General features: G+C 37.0%; 1 protein-coding gene across 3 annotated transcripts; it reads left to right on the plus strand.

The window, feature by feature from the left end:
- The first annotated feature begins 4,289 nt into the window (after positions 1-4,289).
- Positions 4,290-23,326, plus strand: LOC139136922 (monocarboxylate transporter 12-like). 3 transcript variants are annotated; one of them, XR_011553271.1, is made up of 6 exons: positions 4,290-4,427; positions 12,803-13,704; positions 18,326-18,539; positions 19,021-19,164; positions 19,619-20,451; positions 21,601-23,321. XR_011553271.1 is itself a non-coding variant. In XM_070704779.1 (6 exons), the coding sequence occupies exons 3-6, from the start codon at positions 18,326-18,328 to the stop codon at positions 21,918-21,920; spliced, it is 990 nt and encodes a 329-aa protein (XP_070560880.1). In that variant the 5' UTR covers positions 4,290-4,427; positions 12,803-13,704; the 3' UTR covers positions 21,921-23,325. The 3 variants fall into 3 exon arrangements, 2 of the variants coding, with proteins under 2 accessions (XP_070560880.1, XP_070560882.1); XM_070704779.1 differs by having other exon boundaries at positions 19,619-19,930; positions 21,601-23,325; XM_070704781.1 differs by lacking the exon at positions 12,803-13,704 and having other exon boundaries at positions 4,296-4,427; positions 19,619-19,930; positions 21,601-23,326.
- Positions 23,327-24,249: the final 923 nt, after the last annotated feature.

Consider the following 24,249-nt stretch of genomic DNA (forward strand, 5'->3'; position numbering starts at 1 on the left):
TTAATGAAGCAATTTGTCACAAATATGATTGTGAGCTCATGTCATTATTCAAATACACACTGACCCTTATAAGTATGTCAAAGATATGGAGACCCAAATTACCAAATCAAAAATAAGATGATCCTCATGGATCAACTGACCTCAAGCCTAAGAAACTGACAAGTCCCCAAGGATACAAAAATTACACTTAAAGAGAATAATTTTGAATCTGACACGTAAACTCGATCTTGGCTCAAGCACAGTATCACGATTGAAACAAAGCCCAGGGTTTATGGCTACGCTGAGGTGAGGTGGGGAATATCTATTTTATGCAAGTAATGAAGAACTTGATATCAGGTAGCCGAAGAAATTTCTTTCAATATCGTTGTCTATGCAATTGCATTACCAAAAACTGTCGATTTTAGCGCTTGACCCTGCTTACCTACCCTCTCATACCTTTGCACACTCTCAGCACTGCTTCTCAAAGGATCTAAAAAGATTGCTACTTTATTGACTCTCTGATTGTTGGATAATCATGGTATCTGTTTTTATTCCATATTTATGGTCTAGATGGGTGGTAAGGCAACTGACAGGACCTGATGGCGGTTTGATTCATCGCCCAGTTCATATTCGGTGGTTTAGCACAGTCTCTAAGTCCATAGGTTGACATAAAGTGGTAGTTTGGATCCAGCGGCGAAGATACATGATGGATTTTTTCTATCTTATCAGCGATGGTGTTTTTTACCGGTGTGAAAGTGTTTTTCTTATTTGTAATGCCATTGCCATAGTGACAATAAAACACATCATTGCAATTTATAATATTGATGTTTTTCCCTCAGTCTAGAAGACCACGCAACCATCTTTCCTATTTTGTGTTGCAAAGCGACGGGATAACATTCCCTCTCGAAGTTCTGTTATTAATTGTGCACGATCTCCTTTTTTGAAATAAGATTAGGCAATGCTCCGATCACTTGGCGCTACAAAGAAATAACATTTGATGCTGGGTTCCTCTTTTACTGATGCAAATCTACAACTAATGTCGTTGCTTGTCTATCACTTTCGGATTTTTGCACATTTCTTTTAAGACTGTATCTTCATTTTGACAAAGCAAAGAAAGATACTTGAAGTAATTTCTAATTTTTTTGAGTTGCCATTGAATGTTGATTCTTATTTTGGTGGTCTTGATTATTTTGGAATTCTGGGTGCAGTAGTTGCGAATTTGTTCGGACATCGTCTTGCAGTAATGGTCATTTCTAATATTTTTCTATGTATTTCTCTCTCACTTATTTCAGGGGCTGGATTTGGGATGTGCACTTTTCCAAATCTGACAATGCTTGCAATATATTTTCTCAAGAAGCACTCACTTGTCAATGGTATTGCGATAGCTGGAAGCGGCGTGTGTATACTTGTAATGTCTCCCTTAATTCAGGCCAGCATAGACAAATACGGATGGCGGGGCTCAATGCTTATTCTGTTGGCCATTTGCGCTCTTATAGTCGTCAGCGGTGCACTAATGAAACCTTTAACAGGGAACAGCAGAGCAAGGAATGGGAGTGATGACCTCTTTCAGGAACCAAGTGAGACAGACGACAAGGATGGTGGTGGTAAGCAGGAAAGAACAGAACACCTAAGTGAAGGTGTAATTGTTCTCATTGCCTACATATTACAGTCTTTACTTATTTGAGATTAACAATTCTTGCCATCTCTTTCTGGTTCGTGGCTGTGGGAATGTTTGGTGGATCGGTACATATACAAGCCCGTGCAAAGGTTGAAGGAGTAGGACCTCTACAACAAACTGCTTGGCTTGTCTCTATTGTTGGCATTGAGAGCATCGTAAGTAGAGCGGGTGGCGCTTTCCTAGTTCAACATAGCTTCAAATCGGCCATTAACTTATATATCCTTTGCATCCTTTACCATAGTAAATTTGTTATCTCAATAAGGCTATGACCTCTGCTTTGACTTTGACCTTGGCTGTCGCTACGCGACATGCGCTAGGTAACATGACGAGCTGAGTAAATCCGAAATTCTTTTTTTACACATACTTTCGGACTATTCATGATCCGAACCTGGTGTGCGGTAATAGTATTTGTACTCGGATCCTTAACGTCCTAAACAGGTTGGAGTCCACGCGTTAAGAGCTGACTCGTCACATTGCCACTAGTAAGTCATGGAATTTTGAAAATATATGAAAATATAGCGAACGAAATGTCACCCGGCCCACGCTCATATTCCTGTGTCAGTATTTAGCCGGTCAAACTTTGTCAATTTCATTGTTTACGCCACCGTCTCACTTTTATCGAAAGCCATATAGTCTTCTTCACTTTTCTCCGCTTTTAATCTACTACGTAAATAAGGCAATGAATTAAGAAGTTCAAGTACAAAGAACACCCATCATGAGCATGATTGCACAGAGAAAACCTGTTTACAAGAGGGAGTTTTAATACACAGTATATTGACTCGTCTGACCAACCCTAATTTTACGTACAGACATGAAATTTCAGGTTTTTTGCTCTTTTTGTCTTTTATACCGACATTTTATTTCATCAAGAATGTTGGGAATATGTTATTCTGTATTGATTTTTATTCAAAATTAGGGAATCGGGCAATTTTTGTAATATACTTTTTTAATTTTAGCTGACCAGAATTTTTTAAAGAGCTCACTATGACAAATATATAAGACAAAACGGTTACCGTAAAGATCAATGCGATTATGGCGGGGAAATGTCGTCCTGTGAGGTGCGTCAGTCTACAATACCCAATGCCGCCTTTATGAAAAGTTGCACGCTTCTGCAACGGTCCTCTGTGAGGGGATCGTGCTTCTCATAACTTTTTCTGACCTGTGATTGACCAATCAACGAATTTACTCTACAGGTATAAGCTAATCATTCCATGTAACACATCTCACCTTGGGTAGGTCGCGACAAACACATCGTCTGCGGTGCATTCGAAAGTCTCTGCCATTTTTCTTAGGTCTTTCCTTGTCGTTTTTCCTTGAAAAGAACGTCATCGATGAAAAAAAGTGCCAGGAGCTTTGGTACATTGGTACGGAGAACTACTACCTAGTATAAAATGTGCGTTTATGAATAAATCTTTTCACTACAGCTACTTTCTCCTTGGCTAAATATTGCAGACACTTTGAATCGAATTGGATTGTCAGACACTGTGTAATTGTGACTTGACTGCAGAATGCATTTTCGTATCCCTGACTAAAGAAAGCTGTAAGGCCCTTTCCAGCGACGACATTGACAGTCCTTCGGTGACCTTTGAACCATACATTGAGGTCACCATGATCACGTTTGTGCCATCTTTAAATCACTATGACTTGGGGGGGGGGGGAGGCCGTATTCCAAAGCGGCGCTGGACGAAAATCAATGACTCTTTAAAAGTGTTTCACGAAAAATAGTGACCCTCCTAAATTTTTGATGCGTACGAAACAGTGATTCTCCCTGCCTGTCAAAGTCCATATTAGTAATATCGTATTTAACATTTAACTGACATGGTAATTTCCTAATGAGCTGCTAACGAATTATTTCGTCAGAGCAAAAAGCATCCGCGTTGGTGATCGATAGAACAAATTAATGAAGAGAGGGCAATTAACATATGTAGACTGTTTTCTTTGAAATACTAAACAGAGATAGCGATGGTAAACTAATAGGCTTACAAGAAACATAGGTAAGGCTTATATAATGAAAAAAAGTTTAATCACGATTACTCTACCCAACAGGGGTAGACTAAACGTGGTTTAATACATATTATATTATACCAGTATATTGATGGCGCACATACAGCGATCTCATTGGTCGAGACGCGAAAAGAACCGTGGTATATTGGCGATATACCACGGCTGGCATACGCGCGAGCTCTCAGCTTGAGCAAAAATCCGTTTCTTGACGTTACACGCCAAAATGTCAATATACTGGTATGATATAATAGCAATAAATCACACCCAGCGACTGTATACCACTCGATGTTGACCAGTTCACATATGCTCTCACTATCGCTCGTGCTTTATGTCATGAACTGATCAAAATCTCGTGGTATACCGTCGTTTGGTGTGCTTTATTCAGGCTTTACGACCATAACTCCTAGTCGAATAGTGCCAGCAATACGGTGGTCTCTATGTATTTTGCCGTGTCTTGACATACAAAGGTATATGCTCACCTTTGCAAACGCAGAAACACCGACCTTGGAAAGTGCGCCACAGTATGGTCCTTTAGCACACTTAGACATGCCATTTAACTTTTATAGCTGTTTACATAATCTGAGCTCGAACTCATGAATTATTCAAATTGTATCTTAGAGAGTCATGAGGGCGAAGATCTACACTGACATTGTTCACAGTTCCAGTATGGTAACTTCTTCATTGTATTTTAATTCGAATGTTATCAAACTAAATCGCGCAGCGACTCAAAGGGCCGTTTACATTTTAGGCTAACATAAGACCAAAGGTAAGTGCATGATACACTGTCACGCCTACAACTCTTTAAAACATTGCAATATTTGTGGTAGCTTGTGTAAAGATGGATACATGAGCAAATCGTTAAGAAAGGCTCTATTCACAAACACCGGTGGGGGATTCCAAAAAAGTTCTCAGATTTTTTTCAAATGCCCCCTACCAAACTTGCAATCCGTTCAAATTCCCCCATCTGACTTGCTATAATTTGAAGTCCCCCTCAAAGATAGCAAAATGTGGCCGATATAGTACTTCGTCCACAAATGAAATGTCAAATAATACTACATGGGAGTATGTTGGGCAAACTATGAACATTTTCTCCATAAAGATAACAACCTGTATCTCAACATTAATATATGTGTAATGATTCATGTAAATTACTTTACTTAAACTGGTAGGTAAAAATGCATGTGTGAACAAAAAATTTGATGTTTGGAATTCATCGATAATGTTGATTCACTATACATGGGAGTCTATGAAAAAAACTATGAATAATGCTTTTGCAATACAAAACTAACCAAATCTGTGCTTTTAAAAGTGTTTATCAATTGATACAAACGTACTTGATTCATATAGGGTGTTCGAAAGTTAAGATGCGTACAACAAAAATGATATTAGAATTTCACCCAAAATGATCATTTCACTTCTCATGGTAGTCTAAATGTAAAATAAATATTTCCTCGACAAAATTTGTTATGCCTGTAATATGTGTAAAGACTGTAAGGGTGTAAAACCCAACACATAAAACTTGCCCAGGGAAATCAATTTATTACCTACCCATGTAAGAAATCATTAGAGCAAATGAGCGGAACGACATAGTTTTAGTGCAAGGCCGAATAACAATGACATATATTTTCGGTAACATGTACATCCCCAATATTTCGCAATTTAATACGGACTCACAACGAAAACGGTTTTATGTTGGCTGCCGGCTTGCTCATGGTGCTTGACGTATTACCAACCTTTGCGCTTTCTCGTATAAGTTTTAGTTGTATAACAATACTAAACATAACGCATGTGAAATTCAAAGTAAATTTCATCCCGCGTTTGGCTGAATTACATTTGCATAATTTTCATCCTACATGTATTTTTCAGTCACAGCGTTCCGAGTGATTTTGAGAGTAGGGGGAGATTAATGCTTTGTACAGTTAGACGGCGATTTCTATAACATAAACAAAACTATAAAACCCCGCAAAGTGCTACTCCCCGATTTTTTACTATCCACAGTCTCAACGAAAACGACTTGCTCATGGTCCTTGATATATTACCGACCTTTGCGACGGAGATTTAACTCGAATCAAACTGACCTTATCACATAAATTGCCAAACATGTTATTCGACAATACTGTCTGTGTGTCAATTGGAAAGTTTAGAAGAAACGGCGGGGGACATTCACCCCGCGCTGAACAGATTATTGTCATCAAGACTTGAGTTCACGCAAACAGTAGTGATAAAGGTTGAACAGTGGCCTATAAAAGTGCTGTTCTCTACAAGAAAAGATTATATAGAATGCAAGTCATGTAGTCCCACATTTGCCCATTTAGGGAGGCTTGTCAATGTGCTATTTTTCAGCCTCTAAAAATTTGCCATGTTGCTTCAGATTAAGGAAGATCAAAAAGCAAAGCCTGTAACGTCAGCATAGATATCAAAACTGTCCAAAATCAATATTACTCAAGGTAAATATATCGCTAATATATGAATATATGACTTAAAATTCACTTTTTGAACATTCATATGCAAGCTTTTTTAAAAAGCTTAACACTGGATATTTCAACGTGCATTTTAACCCTTCACCTTTATGGCGGCCCTGTCCAGCATAACTTGGGATTAAAATGCTCGGAGAGTACGAGACACTACGTTAGAAAAATTGTAACAACTTAGCTCGGTTATTGAACCAATCTTTTTGAGATTTGGGATTTAGCCGAGCTGTTTTTTCTGTGGCCTATCCGCTAGGTGACTGGGTACCGTACGTCGTTAGTTAGAACCCAATTGAAACCACCGTACTTGATCATACAGAACAAAATAACAATTTGAAAAACGTTGTATTGCCATAAATTACAACTACTCTAAAAGGAATTACTAACACAAGGTCACTTTAACTCTTTCTTTTCATGATAATTTATGGATGTTTATTTTCAGTGAGAGTGCCCTTTATTGATATGTATGTATGTATGTATGTATGTATGTATGTATGTATGTATGTATGTATGTATGTATGTATGTATGTTATGTTGTCCAAGTTGGACAGAATTAGGTATTGCATGCCCTGCTATGGAAATGTCAAAAAATCACCTAATCTGCTAGAAACTTGTCCAGGCATGTCTTAGTGATGGCTCTTGATATAAAAAAGTCAGAAAGCCATATGTGAACCAAAAATGTCCATATGTTCAGTACAGAAGAGACTTCCTATAATTAGCTTTAGATACTGCTCAACATCCGCTGCAAGTGTCATCAGATTAAATTCAGTTATCATAATATAAATCTCTAATTACAAACATTGTTTCCCTGTTTAGCCAATCCAGGATGCCACTCTAATCACAAAAGGTCATTAAATAAGTCAATTAATTATTTATCAACTGGATGTCACTACTATAGAACACTTTTTCACTACTGGAAGATCAACATCTGTAACATGTTTCATCATATTTTATGTAGTATTTCTGGTTATATCACATTAATTAGGAAAGTTTATTAAATGTGCAAATAAAAAATTAATTAATATGATCCTGATAGACGTCTTTACACACAGTTAAAGAAACATGAGCTCAACATCTATACCAACTTTCAACAAATCTTATGAAGTATTTCTGACATATCAGCCTAATTAAGAACGTTCATTAGATATGCGAATACGCAATTAATTGACGTCACATGATGCGACTTAATGTCTTTGCATGCTACTACAACACATTGAGATCAACATCTAGACCAAGTTTCATCTAATTGTTGCAGTATTTCTGGACATAGCACACTAATTAGGAAAATTCATTAAATATGCAAATACGCAATTAATTGACGTACTACGACCAGATGTTTTTGCATGCTATTGCATCAAATTTCATCAAATTTGCTGTAGTATTTCTAGACCTAGAACACTTATTATTAAAGTTAATTAAATATGAAAATTAGCAATTAATTGACATGATACTGCTAAATGTCTTCGCAAATTATTTGAGTTCTTGGAGATTAACATCTTTATCATGTTTCATCAAATTTAGTGCATTATTTCTGGACATAGCGCACTAATTAGGAAAGTTCATTAAATATTAAAATTAGCAATTAATTGACAATGTTCACTTGATAATCAACTGGAAATGCTTTTCGGGGCTTGTTGCCTCGCTACTTTTTCAACCTAAAACGATCAACCTTAAAAGATCACAAATGCTTTTCCGTACATTTTTCGCATGGAAGAAGCGAAAAGTTGTTTTGACCAAAGCAGGTACCAGTCTCATTTTCCCTCTAACTACGTATTCCCTATTTTGACACCTCCCTCCAAGATTAAGGTACACCCAAATATGATATTTGCCAGTCAAGAAACTTAGCCAGGAATTTTGTATCGACCTTCTACGTTGAGCACAGAACATTTCTTGTCTTCGAGTATATATGCGTTTTAGGTTATCAGCGCTTTCTCGTATAAGTTTCAGTTGTATAACAATACTAAACATACAGAATGAAATTCAAAGTAAATATCATCCCGCGTTTGGGTTAATTACATATGCATAATTTTCATCCTACATGTATCTTTCAGTCATACACCTAAATAAAGTAATATGCAATTTTTCAACCTTAGCAACTTGATTTCTGTTGTCCAATATGCGATGTTCGTGTCGACAAACAAATAGTATTCCGGACTCTAAACAAAACTAAAACATAGCTGTCAATAGTAACGTCGGAAATTATACACATACAGGGTGTGAAGTTGATAGCGTTCCGAGTGATTTTTACAGTCAGACGGCGATTTCTATAACATAAAAAAGACTATAAAACCCCGCAAAGTGCTACTACCCGATTGTTTACTATCCACAGTCTCAAAGAAAACGACTTGCTCATGGTGCTTGACATATTACCGACCTTTGCGACGGAGATTAACTAGAACCACACCCACGTTATTACATAAATTACCAAACATGTTATTCGATGTTACTGTTTGTTCGTCAATCTGAAGTTGAAAAGAAACAGTGGGGACATTCATCGCGCGCTGAATAGATTTAGCTTATCCAGACTTGAGTTCATACATCCACTGGTGATTAAGATTGAATAGTGGCCTATAATATATCAGTTGAAAAGAAACGGTGGGGACATTAACCGCGTGCTGAATAGATTTAAAGAATCCAGCCTTGAGTTCACGCAAACACTGGTGATTAAGGTAGTATGCACCTCGAAAGTGAAAGACTTTAACTTTTACTCAAACTTTCCTTAATGAGGCTTTCTACCATTTTCTTACCAAATCAGAAATAAAAATCAGAGGTCACCGAGGGGTCACCGTGCAAACTTTGGTACTAGAATGGCAAATTACCTGCGATTTCCCGATATTTGAAATTCAAAATGGCCGCCTCCCTGTGTTAACTCTAGATCTATGAGGAAAAATAAAATTTCGAAAAACTTAGACGATGGAAAGTTGTTTTAAACCAAGAAGCTTTAAGATGAGCCCCCACAAGTGGTAGATCAGAAAAGAATTGGAAAAGTTTGAGAATATTTGTCCCCGAGGCGCGTTCCACCTTAAGATTGAACAGCAACCTATAATTTATCCAAAAGATGTAATTCTTTACAAGGAAAGATTAAGGAGATGCAAGTTATGTAGTCTCACATTTGTCCTTTAGGGCGGGCGCTTGTCACTGTTCTAGTTTTTCAGCGTCAAAATATTTGCCATGTTGTTTCAGGTTGAGGAAGATCACCAATACCTTTGGCATTCATTTTTCTCCTGGGAGTAACAAAATATTATTCTTACCAAAGCAGCTACGAGTTTCAATTTCCTCACTATATTTTCACTGAATACATTTTCCCTATTTTGACATCTCCTTTGGCAATGCAAGATTAATTTTCAGCAAAATATAATATTTGCCAGTCAAGAAACGTATCTAGGAATTCGTGTCAACCTACTGTGATAAGAACAGAACATTTCGTTTCTTCGAGTAATAATTCCTTTTAAATTTTTAGCGCATTCCAGTCAACGTTTGGTGGTATAACACAACTAAATACCCCTTCAAAGTAAATTTCGACCCGTGTTCAGGTTTTTAAATGTTAATTATATTGGCTCAATTTCATTCCTACATGTATTTTTAATTCATATGCCTATAGAAAGTAACATATACTCAATCGGCCTCATTAACTTGGTTTCTGTTGCCCAATATGCGACGTTCATGTCGACAAAAATAATATTTCGGACTGAAATATAGCTGTAAACAATAAAATCGGAATCGGAAAGTATACACATCCAGGCTGCGAATATGATAGAATTTCAGAATATCTTTGAGAGTATAATTTATGTTTTAAATTTACAATTTGAACAAAAAGACTACAAAGTCCAGTGAAAATTACGGTAAGTGAAGTTGTAACACATTTAATGCCTTAGCCTTTGAAATTACATCATAACATTCACCGTTTGTTCTTCTAATTGCGTCACAATAATGTACAACCTGTAAGATAATCGACATTGTACCGTATATCGCTTTCACTGGGCGCCCAGGTGTGCGAGCAAGACACACCTTGCCGAAGTGGGAACCATAGTAGATCATTTGTCAAATAAATTTTAGATATGATTCCTTTTTCTTTTGTAATTTCTTTCCCAATACACTGTACCCCTTACAACTGATTAATACGGTCTAAGGTATATATAATTATTTGTATATGTAGAAAACAGTGGAAGCTTTCAAGTCTTATGTTAGTGTAATGCTCTTAGTGTTTTCATTCGTATATTTCAAATTTAATATATTTAAATAACATAAACTGGTAAGGCTTCTAAAATACTGGACCAATCTGAACAGTTTTACAAAGCACCATTATGCATGGGGCTAAATTGCTTCACTTAATAAAGCTAGGGAGGGCCTAAGAAAATATGATTGTTGGTCCGGTTTGTTTTAGGTGCGCCCATTTGCAAATCTTTGTTTATCACAGTACAGGTAGTGTGGTTGTATACCATTGTGGTAAATATTTTTTCTCTATTTTATACTTAAGTTCAATGAGTATAATCATTTTGTATTTGTGATCTGGAAGCAAAGTTAAAAATATGAAAGGCGAAAGGTGGATCATTTTATCGATATCAAAATGTGGTTACCCACCTTGGAAAATTAACACTCCACCATTCTGTTCCGGTTTATTGTTGACATGTCCAATGTAGTACAAGAATTTCAAAATTGGTCGACGTGTGAATGTACTTTTTTTAATTAACTGTGGATGTATTTAACACATTCTGTGCAAAAGCAGATCCAAGAATTGCTGTACGTATATTGATGTCAATCACAATATCACAATAAAGAGCACACCAGTACCTAAACAACTTCGGTGGGTAATAACAATGTTACCAGCCAATTTTTGTGAGTATAGCTTAGCATATTTAAGGGACAGTAGGTGTGTATCTTTTGACAATATTTCTGTCTATTCATGACAGAAATGCCCGACTTTAGTTTGTCAACGTAGCATACGTATGTATAAAATACATCAAATCTGTCCAGAACTCAATATAGCTCAAGGTAAATATATCGCCAATATATGAATTTTGGTCTGGACTTAAAGTTCACATGTTGCCAAAAACATATCCCAGCTTTTTTAAAAGCTTAACAATGGGTATTTCGACATACATTTTAATCCTTCACCTTAATGGTGGACCTCTCAAGAATTAATTGGGATTAAAATGCCCAGAGAGTACAAGACACTATGTTTGATAACACAGAAAAATGATTTGAAAGAAGTTCTTTGTCATAAATTACAGCTACCCTAAAGAGGATTACTAACACAAGATCACTTTACAGCTTTCATTATGATGTGCCTAGCTAGCTAGCTTTAAAGACAAAGTAAAGTGTGCTTTGATACTACATGCACTTGAATACGCAACAAAGGATTTCCTTCTTGACAAGTAGGCTTCATTTACTTTCATCGCTTACCTTGACGGACCAAATCATGAAAACGCCAAAAAAGTCTCTGATATCTGATTTATCATTGTTAGACAACGCAACACAACATAATTCGTTTAGGAGCGAAAGCATGGTTTTACGTGGCTAAGTGTAAATGACATTATTGAACTTGAAGAAAATTGATTTTACCTTATACAAATATTTAGCAGCGATGAACTGTCAAAGGATAGAATTGTACAACGTTACATGGCGAAAATCAATTACAATATCACAATTAGCATTATTACACCCATTATCGTTTTATATGAATTTATCATTGAGTGCCAAGCATCGTGTAGGAATCACTGAAATAAAATACATATTGCATGCTTTTAAGGAGAAAAAGAACGAGGTAAACCATACGGTTGTTAAGACTTCAGATAAAAATCCGTTGGAGAACAAAACACCCACTGAATATAAGGAAACATAGTACTGTCCCATATCCTTAAGACTTGATATAGCGACCTTTAACTGCAATGAAAGAGAGTATGCCTGTGAATGAGACAAACTTAACCTTTCACATACGAATTTACAGTAAACCACAGATTGCAAGACACTGCGTTTTTGTGACATCCATCTGAAAGAGGGCGCACGGAAAAATAGGGACGATTATTTTCCACCAATGTTGTCTTTTCAGAATATAGACAATTAGATGAAGGGAAATAGCTGACATTCTTTGTAACGACTTGACGTAAGCTTCATAAACAGGCACTCTAAAAGCAGCAGTGCAGACATGTTAAAATCGGTGTCGCCTCCATTAATGATAAGTGTTACAATTTCAGATCTGTGGTCCACGTCGTCTCTGTTAAGAATAGTACAGAACGGTAGAACTCGTCTTGTCGGTTACGACCACGGTAGAGAACGTTCTTTGTAATTGTGTCACCTTGAGTTCCCTTTCGATTTCTCCTCTTGGGTTATTTTCTATTTGTCACTCAAAGATAGCAAGTCTACAGTGTAGCCGTGCCCGACAAGACACGCTAAGGGGTAGACATTTGATTCTTGGGACATCAGGGTGGAAGATTGAATAAGGGCATTTGGATGGGGCTTGAAGGTCGACTAAGGAGCATTATGTTTTCACTCCCTGCTGCACTTTTTATTTTCCGTGTCAGAGGAATTATATTAGCGAGCGCACGATTCCAAGGTCTTCTTTTTTTTACTATGAATTTCTACATATTTCATGACATGGCAAAAGAAAATAAAAAAATAAACCAAAGCATAAAGTTGTTATGTAACTAAACGCAAACAACATCTGTTTTAGCAGCATAGAAGTGACCTTAACTGCAATGCAGCTGCTTTTCCAAAATAGACCGTCGTATCACTTAAGCTTTGAAGGACAAAATCAATCAAGAAGTAAGTATGCAGAGCCATACAATTATATATATTTGAATGCAAGTGCTTGTCTAATTGCACGGTAAATGTTTTGTTGGGTGTAGTTTGAATTTGAAAAGGGGAGTTTTGGAAACATTGAGTGTTAGGGTTGGGTGGTGGAATCTCTTCATGTACAACAAAAACTTTTGTTGACAAGTCATCATAACCGTGGCTCATAATTGTAAAGAACAACTGTGAACCTGAGATATACAGTGTAGGCTATGTGTGTTAGTTTAATTGAGTATTCCAACATGTTTTAAGGGAGTGAGAAAAAATACTGTAGAAGACGTACTACTGTAATAATACTACTAGATTGAAAGACTGGGTACTTGTAGAACAACAGGAAAAGTATGAATCAAAATATTAATCATAACAGGGCGTTTAGTCTGGTAAAAAATACAATATTTCATAAAATTCGGAGCCCTGAAAATGAAAAGTAATGACGGAAAATAACTTGTGATATTTTTTACTTGATGCCTGCTTGTGTATTTTATTTCTTCTGCCGTCTTTTGCTGGATTTGTTAATTAAAGGCAACCTATTGGAATCTTATTTTCGAAGTCTTCCATACTCGAGAATATCAAACGGTCTGCTCCTTTTGATATCATTGTGGCGTGATCGACTTGGAGATTTAGATGTTAATGGCTGTTTACATTATCTGAGGTCGAACTCATGAATTATTCAAGTGTTATCGTAGAGAGTCATCAGAGGGCAATAATCTCCACTTACATTCTTCACAGTTCGAGTGAAGTTAACTTCTTTGTTGGATTACATTTTAGGGTAACACAAGACCAAAGGTAAGTGCATGATAGACTATCACGCCTTTAACTCTTTAAAGCATGCTGCAAATACTTGTAGTAGCTTGTGTAAAGATGGTTACATGAACAAATCATTAAGAAAGTCTGAATTAGGGCCGACGTAAATTTACCGTCCTTTGTGACCTCTGACCTGTGAATGTTCAAAATTGCGCATATGAATAATGGCACGCTGTTTCTACAGTTCATTATTTTCCTGCGTTTTTTTACGCACAAGAAGGGCAAATGTGACCACTACTCCCCCTTTTAATCATGGGAGAGATCTTCACCATTTATCGGATGAGCGTAGGGTATATGTAAGACGGCGGTGGAGAAATAACCAGTGCGCGGTATTTATGGCAGTGCGTCTCTAATTACATGCACTGGGTATCGAATGACATGGTCTCGCTTGTGGAGCAAAAGTTGGTGGGAAGATATGGTTCTGCGTACACGGGATGATAAAGACTGAGATTGAAAACTTTCGATAGGTGTAAACTTTAGTTTCAGACGCCGTTTGTCTTGTGCGAATAGGGTGACTAGTTCAACTTCGATCCATGGCGGAGGCCTGGTCAACTGGGACCAGGGCCAACGCAACGTGTCCACACAATTGAATTTGCGTCGGCCCTGACCCCAACCCCCCTTGCTGGGACCAAACTGCGGTTATTTTACGTCGGCCCGGGCCCAGCATCGCTGCTACACCGACGCAAAGTGGTCAATCTGAACGACACAATAGTGTGGTTTCAAGTTGACAGTTGTGCAAGAATTTTAATTTTAGGATTTCAACGAAAATGTTGATCCACCATACAAAACTGTGAATATTTTTTCTCAATATAAAACTTGCAATATTTGTATATATCTATACCTTAGATAATTGACAAAAATTGCACTTGATTAAAATAGGGTGAATTCCAGTACATATGTGTTGAAGAAATTTTATTTTGGAATTTCATGAAAAATGTTGATTCATTATACTTGGGACTCTTTGAAAAACTACGATTTATGTATTTACAATACTAAACTAGTAAATAAATATGTGCTTTTATAAGTGTTTGACAATTGATACAAATGTACTTGATTCAAATAGGGTGTTTGAAAGTTATTATACGAACAACAGTCAACAGACAATATATGACAACAACAGACAATATGTGATATTGGAATTTCACCCAAAATAATTATTTCACTTCTCAGGGTAGTCTACATGTAAACTAAACATTTTACTTGACAAAACTCGCTATATCCGTAATATGTGTAAAGACCGTATTCATTGTTATTAATGCCAGATTAATTATAGTCCTGACTTGAATTCAATTTAAGCAATTACAACAATACTGACTGTGCACATACATATGGCTGTGCTGGACTTTTCATCACACTTCAGAGAGGAGAGTAGGAAACTGCATTAGATACACGAAACAAAACCGTCCAAAATGAGTCAAAAGATATAGCTAAAATTGAGAACCCGACATATATTTCATATCAATCAGTGACAGTTTTGTTTCGAGTCTCCCGATCCATTTAAGTCCCCAAATCCTTTGAAGTGCCCCCAAACACACCCTTGATATTTTCAAGTTCCTCCTGTCGATTCTCCCACCCCTGCCCAGAGGTGTTTGTGAATACAGTGTAAATGACTTTCATAGATCACCCTTTAAGGATCGAGTGTTATGTTACTGGCATCAGGTGAACAAAAAGTTAACAATATCTTCACTTGATAATGAACTTGAAATCCTAAAAATACAAAACCTAAGGGGGCAAATCCCCACACATAAAATTTGCACAGTGACGTCTATCTGTTACCTACCGGTGCAAGCAATCATTTGAGCAACTCAGATCAGAGGAACGACATTGTTCTAGTGCGGGGCCGATGAACAATATATTTCCGGTAACATGTACAGCCCCAATATTTCTCAATTTAATATGGACTTACAACGAAACGACTTTATGCTGGCTGCCGGCTTGCTCATGGTGCTTGACATGTTATCGACCTTTGAGACGGAGATCTAACTCGAACCAAACTGACCTTGTTACTGTTTGCTCGTCAATTGGAAAGTTAAAAAAACGGTGGGGACTTTCACCGCGCGCTGAATCGATTAAGATCATCCAGACTTGAGTTCACGCAAACACTGGTGATAGAGATTGAATAGTGGCCTATAATAAATCAAAGAGTTGTTGTTCTTTACAAGAAAACATTACACAGGATGCAAGTTATGTAGCCTCACATTTGGCCTTTTGATGCAATTTTGCCCTTTTGGGAAGCTTGTCACTGTACTAGTTTTTCAGCCTCAAAAGATTTGCCATGTTGTTCCATGTTGAGCAAATCACAAACACTTTTGCCATAAATTGTTCACATGGAAGTAGCAAAATATTACTCTTACCAAAGCCGTTACAGGTCTCATTTCCCGCTCTTTATTTTCACTGTATACCATTTCCCTATTTTGACGTCTCCTTCCAAGAGTATATATTCCTTTTAAGTTCTCAGCGGAGTCCAGTAAACTTTTGGTGGTACAACACAACTAAACGCACGGTCATGTGGAATTCAAATGTTAATTATCATAATTTTAATTCTTTAAACATGTATTTTTCATTGATCTCCCTACAAAAAATAATGTATATTCAATAAGCCTCAAGAACTTGATTTCTTTTGTTTAATGTGCGACGTTCATATCGAGAAACAAATAGTATTACGGATTGAAACATAGCTGTCAACAATTAAATCGGACAGTATACACATCCAGGCTGCGAATATGATAGCATTGCCGAACAACTTTGACAGTAGAGGTTATAATTTACAATTGGAACAAAAAGACTGCAAAGTCAAGTGAAATTTACGGTCAGTGAAGTTGTAAAATATTTAATGTCTTAGTCTTTGAAATTATATCATAACATTCACTGTTTGTTCTACGTGCATCACAAAAATTCAATTTACACACAGCCTGTAAGATAATCGAGACTGTATCGTATATCACTTTCACTGGGCGCCCATATGTGCGAGCAAGACCCACTTTGTCACAGTGGGAACCGTAGTAGATCCTTTGTCCGGTAAATTTTATATATGATATATAATGCATTTTCCGTTTGTTACTTCTCTCCAAATACACTGTACAGTTTACAACTGATTATTGCGGTCTAAGGTATATGCACTTATTTATATATGTAGGAACAGTGGAATCTTCAAGTCTGCTGTTCGTTTGTATGCTCGTAGTGTTTTCATTCGTGCATTTCATGTTTGATATATCTAAATAACATAAGCTTGGAAAGCTTATAACAATGCTGGGCCCATTCTGAACAACTTTACGAAGCAACATTATGTCCGGGGTTATATTTCTTTATAAAGTTGGAAAGGCCCTAAGCAAATATGATTCTTTTCATAATTAATATTTGCCTCAGTATGTTTCAGGTGCGCCCATTAGCAAGAGCGTTGTTTATCACGCTACAGCTAGTGTGGTTTTGAAATAATGTGGCAAAATAACTTCTGTCTGTGTAATACTAAAGGTCAATGAGTATCGTCAGTTTGTATTTGTGTTCTCAAACAAAGTGAAACAAATCAAAGGCGAAAGACAATAAGGATTATTTTATGTCAACATTGAAAGTTGGTTAACCCTCTTGGAAAATAAACACTCTGTTATTCTGTTTCGCTTTGACTGTTGTCATGTCCAATGTAGTGTAGGAATTAAAAACGGGTGGAAGTGTGAATACAGTATTAATGAGCCGTGGTTGCATTGTACCCATACTGTGCAAAAGCAAATGGCCAGAACTGTTTATTGATGTCAATCACTAATATCATTGAAAGAGTACACCAATACATAAACAACTTCAGTGGGTAATAACAATGTTACCAGCCAACACGTTCAGTGGGTTAATGAACCATCCTTTCTTCACTAAAAGTCTGTTGTTTCTCATTTGTGAGTACAGTCTTATACATGTAAGGGATAGTAGATGCTGTATCTTTTGATAATATTTATGTATATTTATGACAGAAATGCCCAGACTTTAGTTTGTCAGCTAGTATAACATATGTATAAAACAGACATCAAAACTGTCAAAAAAACAGCTAAATCAAGTAAATATATCGCCAAAATATAAATTTTGGTCGGACTTAAAATTCACTTTTTGCCCATATTTACGCAAGCTTTTTAAAAACACTGGGTATTTCAACATACCTTTTTACCCTTCACCTTAATGGTGGACCTCTGAAGAATGAAATGGCAGTAAAATGCTCGGAGAGTGCAAGACACTGTGGTTGATAATACAGAACAAAGTAACAATTTAAAGGAAGTTGTATTGTCATAAAAAAGAATAACTAACACAAGATCACTTTAACTCTTTGTTTTCATAATAATTTATGAATGTTTATTTTCAATGAGAATGACCTTTCATGATGATGTATGTATAAATTATTTTCAAGTGACACTGTATTGTTTCAGTTCTCTGGAACCATAAATCAAAAGTAGTCCTTGAACTTGCACCGGAGTTATTGAATAATGAATGTTTCTATCTTGGTTTTTTTCCTGTTTCGTTTTAATGACAGGTTCGTAAACTTTTTTATAAAATGATTGCTACTTTATTGAAATGCTGATTGTTGGACAATAATTGTATCTGTCCTCATTCTATATTTGTGCTTTAGATGAGTGATAAGACAACTGACCAAATTCGGACAGGACCTGATGGCGGCTGGGGATGGATGGTCGTTGTGGCAGGATTCATCGTGCAGTTCATGACCGGCGGTTTAGCACAGTCTCTAAGTCCTCTGTATATTGATATAAAACGCTACTTTGGATCCAGCGCTGAAGATACATCATGGATTTTTTCTATCTCATCAGCGATGTTTTTTTGCACCGGTGTGAAAGTGTTTTCTTAATTATTTGTTATACTATTGTCATAGTAACGATAGAACACATCATTGGCAAGTTAGAATAACAATGTATTTCCGTCAGTTTAAAAGACCACCATATAAACTTTGAATATAAGGGCCACGCAATCATCTTCCCTGTATTGTTCCGCAAACCCTCAGAGTAATATTCCCATTCGTAGTTCTGAAGTTTATCCTGACAGAACAGTTGTGCTCTCTCCTCTTTTGAAAGTTAGAATTACTCCGATCACACGGCTACAAAGTAATGGCACTCGATGCCACCTTCCTCTTATACTTGTATGCAAAATCTACACAAAATGTCGCAGCTTTTTTATTACTTGCAGCATTTTTGCGCATTTCTTTTGAGACTGTCGCTCGATTTTGACAAATTGATACACTTGAAGTATTTTCAAAATATGTTGAGTGGCAATTTTTTATTTGTTCTTGTTTTTGTGCTTTCGATTATTTAGGAATTTTGGGTTCAGTGACTGCAAAATTGTTCGGACATCGTCTTACAGTAATGGTCGGTGGAATGCTGATTTCATCAGGATTCTTCATCAGTTACTTCGCAACCAATATAGTTTACTTGTATGGGAGTATAGGCGTCGTCGCGGGTATGTATCCTGGGTTTCATTCGAGATAATTTGCTTATGCTCCACTGTCTATTGCTCCATGCACGTTAGAAAAATTGTACACTGTGTAGGTTAGAACACTTTCACTCAGTAACATGTAAAAACAGCAAAATGGTTTCTTGCGTTTGTTTTGATCTTGTTACGATACCGCCAGAGAAAATGTTGACGGTTGATTATTGCCGATGAACGTCCTGCCTATAGTTTCTGGTATGCTATTCCCTGTCTTCAGTAGCATCACTACTCACAGTGTGATGCAACGAAAAATTTATGAAATCCTGACTACGCTGAATGACTATGATTCTCTGTTCACAGATGAATGATAAAGTAAACGTTATCCACATTTGAAGAATTTAATTGGTTTTAAGTCAAATAAAATTCTTTTGATGGATCATGGCGTTTCTAAATTCTTCCTCTGAATTTCTCTCTTCTATTTCAGGGATTGGATTAGGCATGGGCCCGTCTCCTAACCTGGCAATGCTTGCAATTTATTTTCCTAAGAAGCACTCACTTGTCAATGGTATTGCGATGGTTGGAAGCGGCGTGTGTGTGCTTGTAATGCCTCCCTTGCTTCAGGCTAGCATAGACAAATACGGATGGCGGGGCTCAATGCTTATTCTGTCGGCCATAGGCGCTCATGTTGACATCAGTGGTGCGCTGTTGAGACCTTTAATAGGGAACAGCAGAGCAAGAAACGAGAGTGATGACCTCTCTCAGGAACCCGATGAGACAGACGACAAAGATGATGGTGGTAAGCAGGTCGAGAACATAACACCTAAGCGAAGTTGTGATTGTTCTCTTTACCTGCATATTATCTTCTTTACCTATTTGAGATTCACGATATTCGTTATTTCTTTCTTTTTTGTTGTTTTGGGGATGTTCGGTGGGTCGTACATATGCAAGCCCGTGCAAAGGTTGAAGGAGTGGGAACTCTACAGCAAACTGCTTGGCTTGTCTCTATCGTTGGTATTGGGAGCATTGCAAGTAGAGTGGGTGGCGCTTTTCTAGTTCAACATAGATTCATATCGGCCACTAACATATACATCGTTAGCATCCTCGCCGTTGGGGTCGCTTTTCTCATACCTCAACTGGCGGACACCTATGGTGGCTTTGTTGTACTAAGCCTTGTCATGGGATTGGGATCTGGAGTCTACTTGTCTATATCTCCTGTTTTAACGAGGGAATATGTGGGAACCAACAACATGGTCATCGGTGTTGGAACATTTATGTTTCCAGCCGGGATTGGTTTCCTTTTAGGACCGCCACTGGCAGGTTTGTACTAAATTGCACTACTTACTAGATAAGAAATGACACTTTGATGTAGGATTGTCATAAATGGGAACATAGAAATAGAAGCTAAGAACAATACTGCTGGCCAATACCAGCTCTACTCTTGGCGTCCATAACTTTTATTTGGCATATCTGCATAAAAGGTGACCAAATATTTAGTAGATACACATTCGTACAAAATTGCACATAGAGCTGTAAATCTGATGTCAATAATATTTACATTTTTTATTTAGTAAATTAGGAATGTTGCCATATATAGTAATTTTTTCATCATAAAGAGGCAATGACCTCTGCTATGACCTCGACCTGAGTTGTTTCTGGGCAACAAGTACTTACTAATATGGCGAGCCCGGTAAACTCCCTGAGTAAATCCTACTCTCTGTCGATTTAAACGACACATTAGTTTCTTCGCACATAAATTTCGGATTATTAGTGATCTGACCCTTTAGGGTGTCATCATATAAAACACAGTCCATAGAGGGACTGTGTATAAATTAAGTACAATTTGAACGTATGTAGCCAGTACAACAATGTAGGACTTGCGTACGCTGTTTTACCTGTTTTAAAAAATGTTACTATAACTAGTGAATATTCGTCTGATGAAGATGTTTGCAATGTTAGTAATATCCTGAACCGGTCTCCGTTACTCTAAGTGTCATCGCTAGAGCGGTAGGATGTAATACTTGGCTCAACTCGGTGAATAAAATAAGGTCTTGATCGTTTGAAATAGCCTGTAATGTATATCCATCAGTCGGGTGCAAAACGATGCATGCGCAAATATTGGCCGTATTGCAACTGGTTAGTCACGGATTCGGTGCAAAATGAAGCATTTGAGAAAGAAAACAAGTTTTAACGAAAAAATGCTCAAATTTGGGAATAATATCACGGCAATATCCTGTACGCATGTTGGTGTGCACTAGATTGCGTAAATTTTGTTGAATATAGCAGGAGCCGCTAGGCAAGTGCTATATATTGCGCGTTGTAAGAAAATCTCATGCATCATGGTAGCCTACAGAGGTTCGGGTTATTTCTGAAACAAACTCATTGATTCGCACGCACAGGTGAATTTGCACATTCAAAAAGAAAACTACGCAGCCGCCTTACTATTACCTGTTTTTCTTCTCTGCACAGGGTGGATATATGACGTCACAGGTAATTACGACTACTCGTTTTACGCACTTGGCGGCTTTCATTTGCTCGGCGGTTTCATTTGCATCATCGGACAGTGTATAACCTGGAAAAGGAACAGAAAGTGGACCGAAAAAGTTGACGCTACAAGCCAAGTGGTTTGCCAGAAAATCGTAAATCCAGTGTACGACGATTCGTTGATGAAAGATGCCACAAGTCAGACATTTATAAGTGATTTTGTTGATAACAATAACAAAACCACTGATTGGATTTTAGACTCACCCTTCGGCAGTGAAAGCCATGCGGGCAAACGAAACTTGTAAAATATAAAGAATGTGTTTTTGATTTCATTATATAAAATCACATTTGCATTGTGAAGGTCAGATTTCCAATAGAAAGCTTATCTTTTTTGTCACGTTTCTATTGTGAAGGTCATATTTCCAGAAGCAAACTCATTGCCTTTCGAGTCACATTCGCACTGTGAAGGTCATATTTCTATAAGCAACATTTTTGCCTTTATAAGTGGGTCACTGGACCCATTGCTCAGTCTGTTTTACCAGCAGTTTTCGATGCCGCCCGGCTTCCAGCCACTAGCCTTTACCTCCCTACCCGCACTTATTTACCTGCAACCTAACTGGCAATTGACTCCACACATTTTTGTTTATAAATTGAATATTGTTTTCTTTCTTAATGTACTTCTGATTTACAATTACTTTCGGCTCATTATCATATGAGTTTAGACAATTAGTGCTATGTTATATATATTGTAATCTTACTTGATATTCAGCAAGGCCTTTAACTATAATGCAAGCTTTATTCATGTATTCAATATATTCCTGTAAAGGCATGGTTCAGGCGTCAGATTGTCTTGCCAGGAAATTTACTTACTAGATTACAATTGCAATGGAAAACAGAAGGCTATGACACCTTCATAATCCTCTTACAGAATAGAACAAACTCGATCCCTGGGATCGATTCCCCTATCTGCAAGTGACTTTCTTTATAAGAATGTATTATATTGCGTTGACTATATCTATGTACCGTTAGGAATCTTCAGGACTTTAGTCGAAAGGTTAGTTATCTGTTAGTTGCAGTTAGTTTATTAGTGTTTAACCAATAAGGCAGCATAACTCATCTGTATTGTTTAGCTTCATTTGCATTTCAATAGGGTAAAACAAGTGACCTGTAGTTGGCTAGTTTGTAGATGATTTGAACTTGAATAAATATACCCCTACTGATCCAAGATACCTGTACGTATACCTGTCTGCGTGAGCTTGTTTTTTGATCAGTGATGCCCTTTGTCTTATTCAGCCTAGTCACACCTCCTGCGCAACTAGGATTTGAGTTTGTTTGAAGGGAAACGCCAAGCTTAGGTTCATGTATTGTTTGAACGTTCGGTTTTGAACGTTAACGTTTCATGACATATTTTCCTTCAGCCTTGCCCTCTCTAACTCCAGAATGTAATTGCGTATCCCTCCATAGTTTGTTGACTGTGCTATTAGGCCAAGAAAAAAAGTATGTTTTTCCTCCTATACATATAGCAAAAATGTTTCGGTGATGCGTTTTTTCGTCTCAAATGTTTTTATTCTTCACCGACAAGAACGACCAAAACACATGAAAACAACCTTGGAATGCACGTACGCAGAGATAAATGCATGGCAGCGTTGCTTTAGTATTTTTTTATAGCAACAGTTCTGTGGTTTGACTTTTAATGCAGCAATGCACCGTTATGACAGCTAAATATAGCATTGACATATGTATTCAGTTCTGAAGGGAATGTAAGAGTCGGTTATTTTGTTTACAGTTCTGTTTAATACAGCACTGTGTTATGCACTATCGTCGCGTATTTTTGCGTTTGTTTTTCATTTTAAGTAATATGCAATATCTTGTATACTTTTCACAAAATATGCTGAGACTAAAACTTTCCCCATACCCCAAAGTTTAAATCGAAAATTACTGTGACAGTCATAGCTAATGTCAAGTTCTACCAATTTTTAACCTAGACACAAAATAATCGGGCAATGTTTTGTGTTAAATCTGCTTTATTTGGCACTGAGCGATTTAAACTTTTGGGTATGGGATAAGTTTTGGTCATATTTCATAAAAACTGTTTAAGATATTGCATATAGCAATATGTCTTTTTGAAGAATAGCCAATTTCCTTTCTAATGACACCTAACAAGTTAGGTTATATTCAATAACAAGCTCAGCAGATGACTTATAGGAAGACAGGTTTAACAAAAATGCATGCAAGTCGGCAACACTATGATTTCGCGATACCCTTCAAAATATGACTGTTACAGCTGTAGAGTCCCAATATTTTTTCTGTGAAAAGTCTATTTCATATTTCTGACATAACCCTATACCAAATAAAGCAGATTTCATACAGAGCATTGCATTTTTCATTATTTCTAGCTAAAACTTTGATAGAATTTGAGATATACTGTAATTTGCGATGTTAAACTTTGGGGTATTGGGTCAGTTTTGGTCAGATTTCACGAATACTGTAGAAGATATTGCATAGCACAATATGAAATCTCAAAGAGGAATAAAATGCCTTTCTAATGATACCAACAAGTGAGGTTATGACAGAAAATAATCTCAGCAGACGACTTACAAGAAGACAGATTTGACGTAAATGCATGTGGGTCGC

Source organism: Ptychodera flava, chromosome 7 (genome assembly GCF_041260155.1).
Source record: "Ptychodera flava strain L36383 chromosome 7, AS_Pfla_20210202, whole genome shotgun sequence".
Taxonomy (NCBI): domain Eukaryota; kingdom Metazoa; phylum Hemichordata; class Enteropneusta; family Ptychoderidae; genus Ptychodera; species Ptychodera flava.

Excerpts from the sequence above, each read along its gene's own strand:
- LOC139136922 (XM_070704779.1), top strand. The coding sequence starts at position 18,326 with ATGAGTGATAAGACAACTGACCAAATTCGGACAGGACCTGATGGCGGC. Across the intron at positions 18,540-19,020 it reads AGCGATGTTTTTTTGCACCG|GAATTTTGGGTTCAGTGACT; the intron begins GTGTGAAAGTGT and ends TCGATTATTTAG. Across the intron at positions 19,931-21,600 it reads AGACGACAAAGATGATGGTG|GGTGGATATATGACGTCACA; the intron begins GTAAGCAGGTCG and ends TTCTCTGCACAG.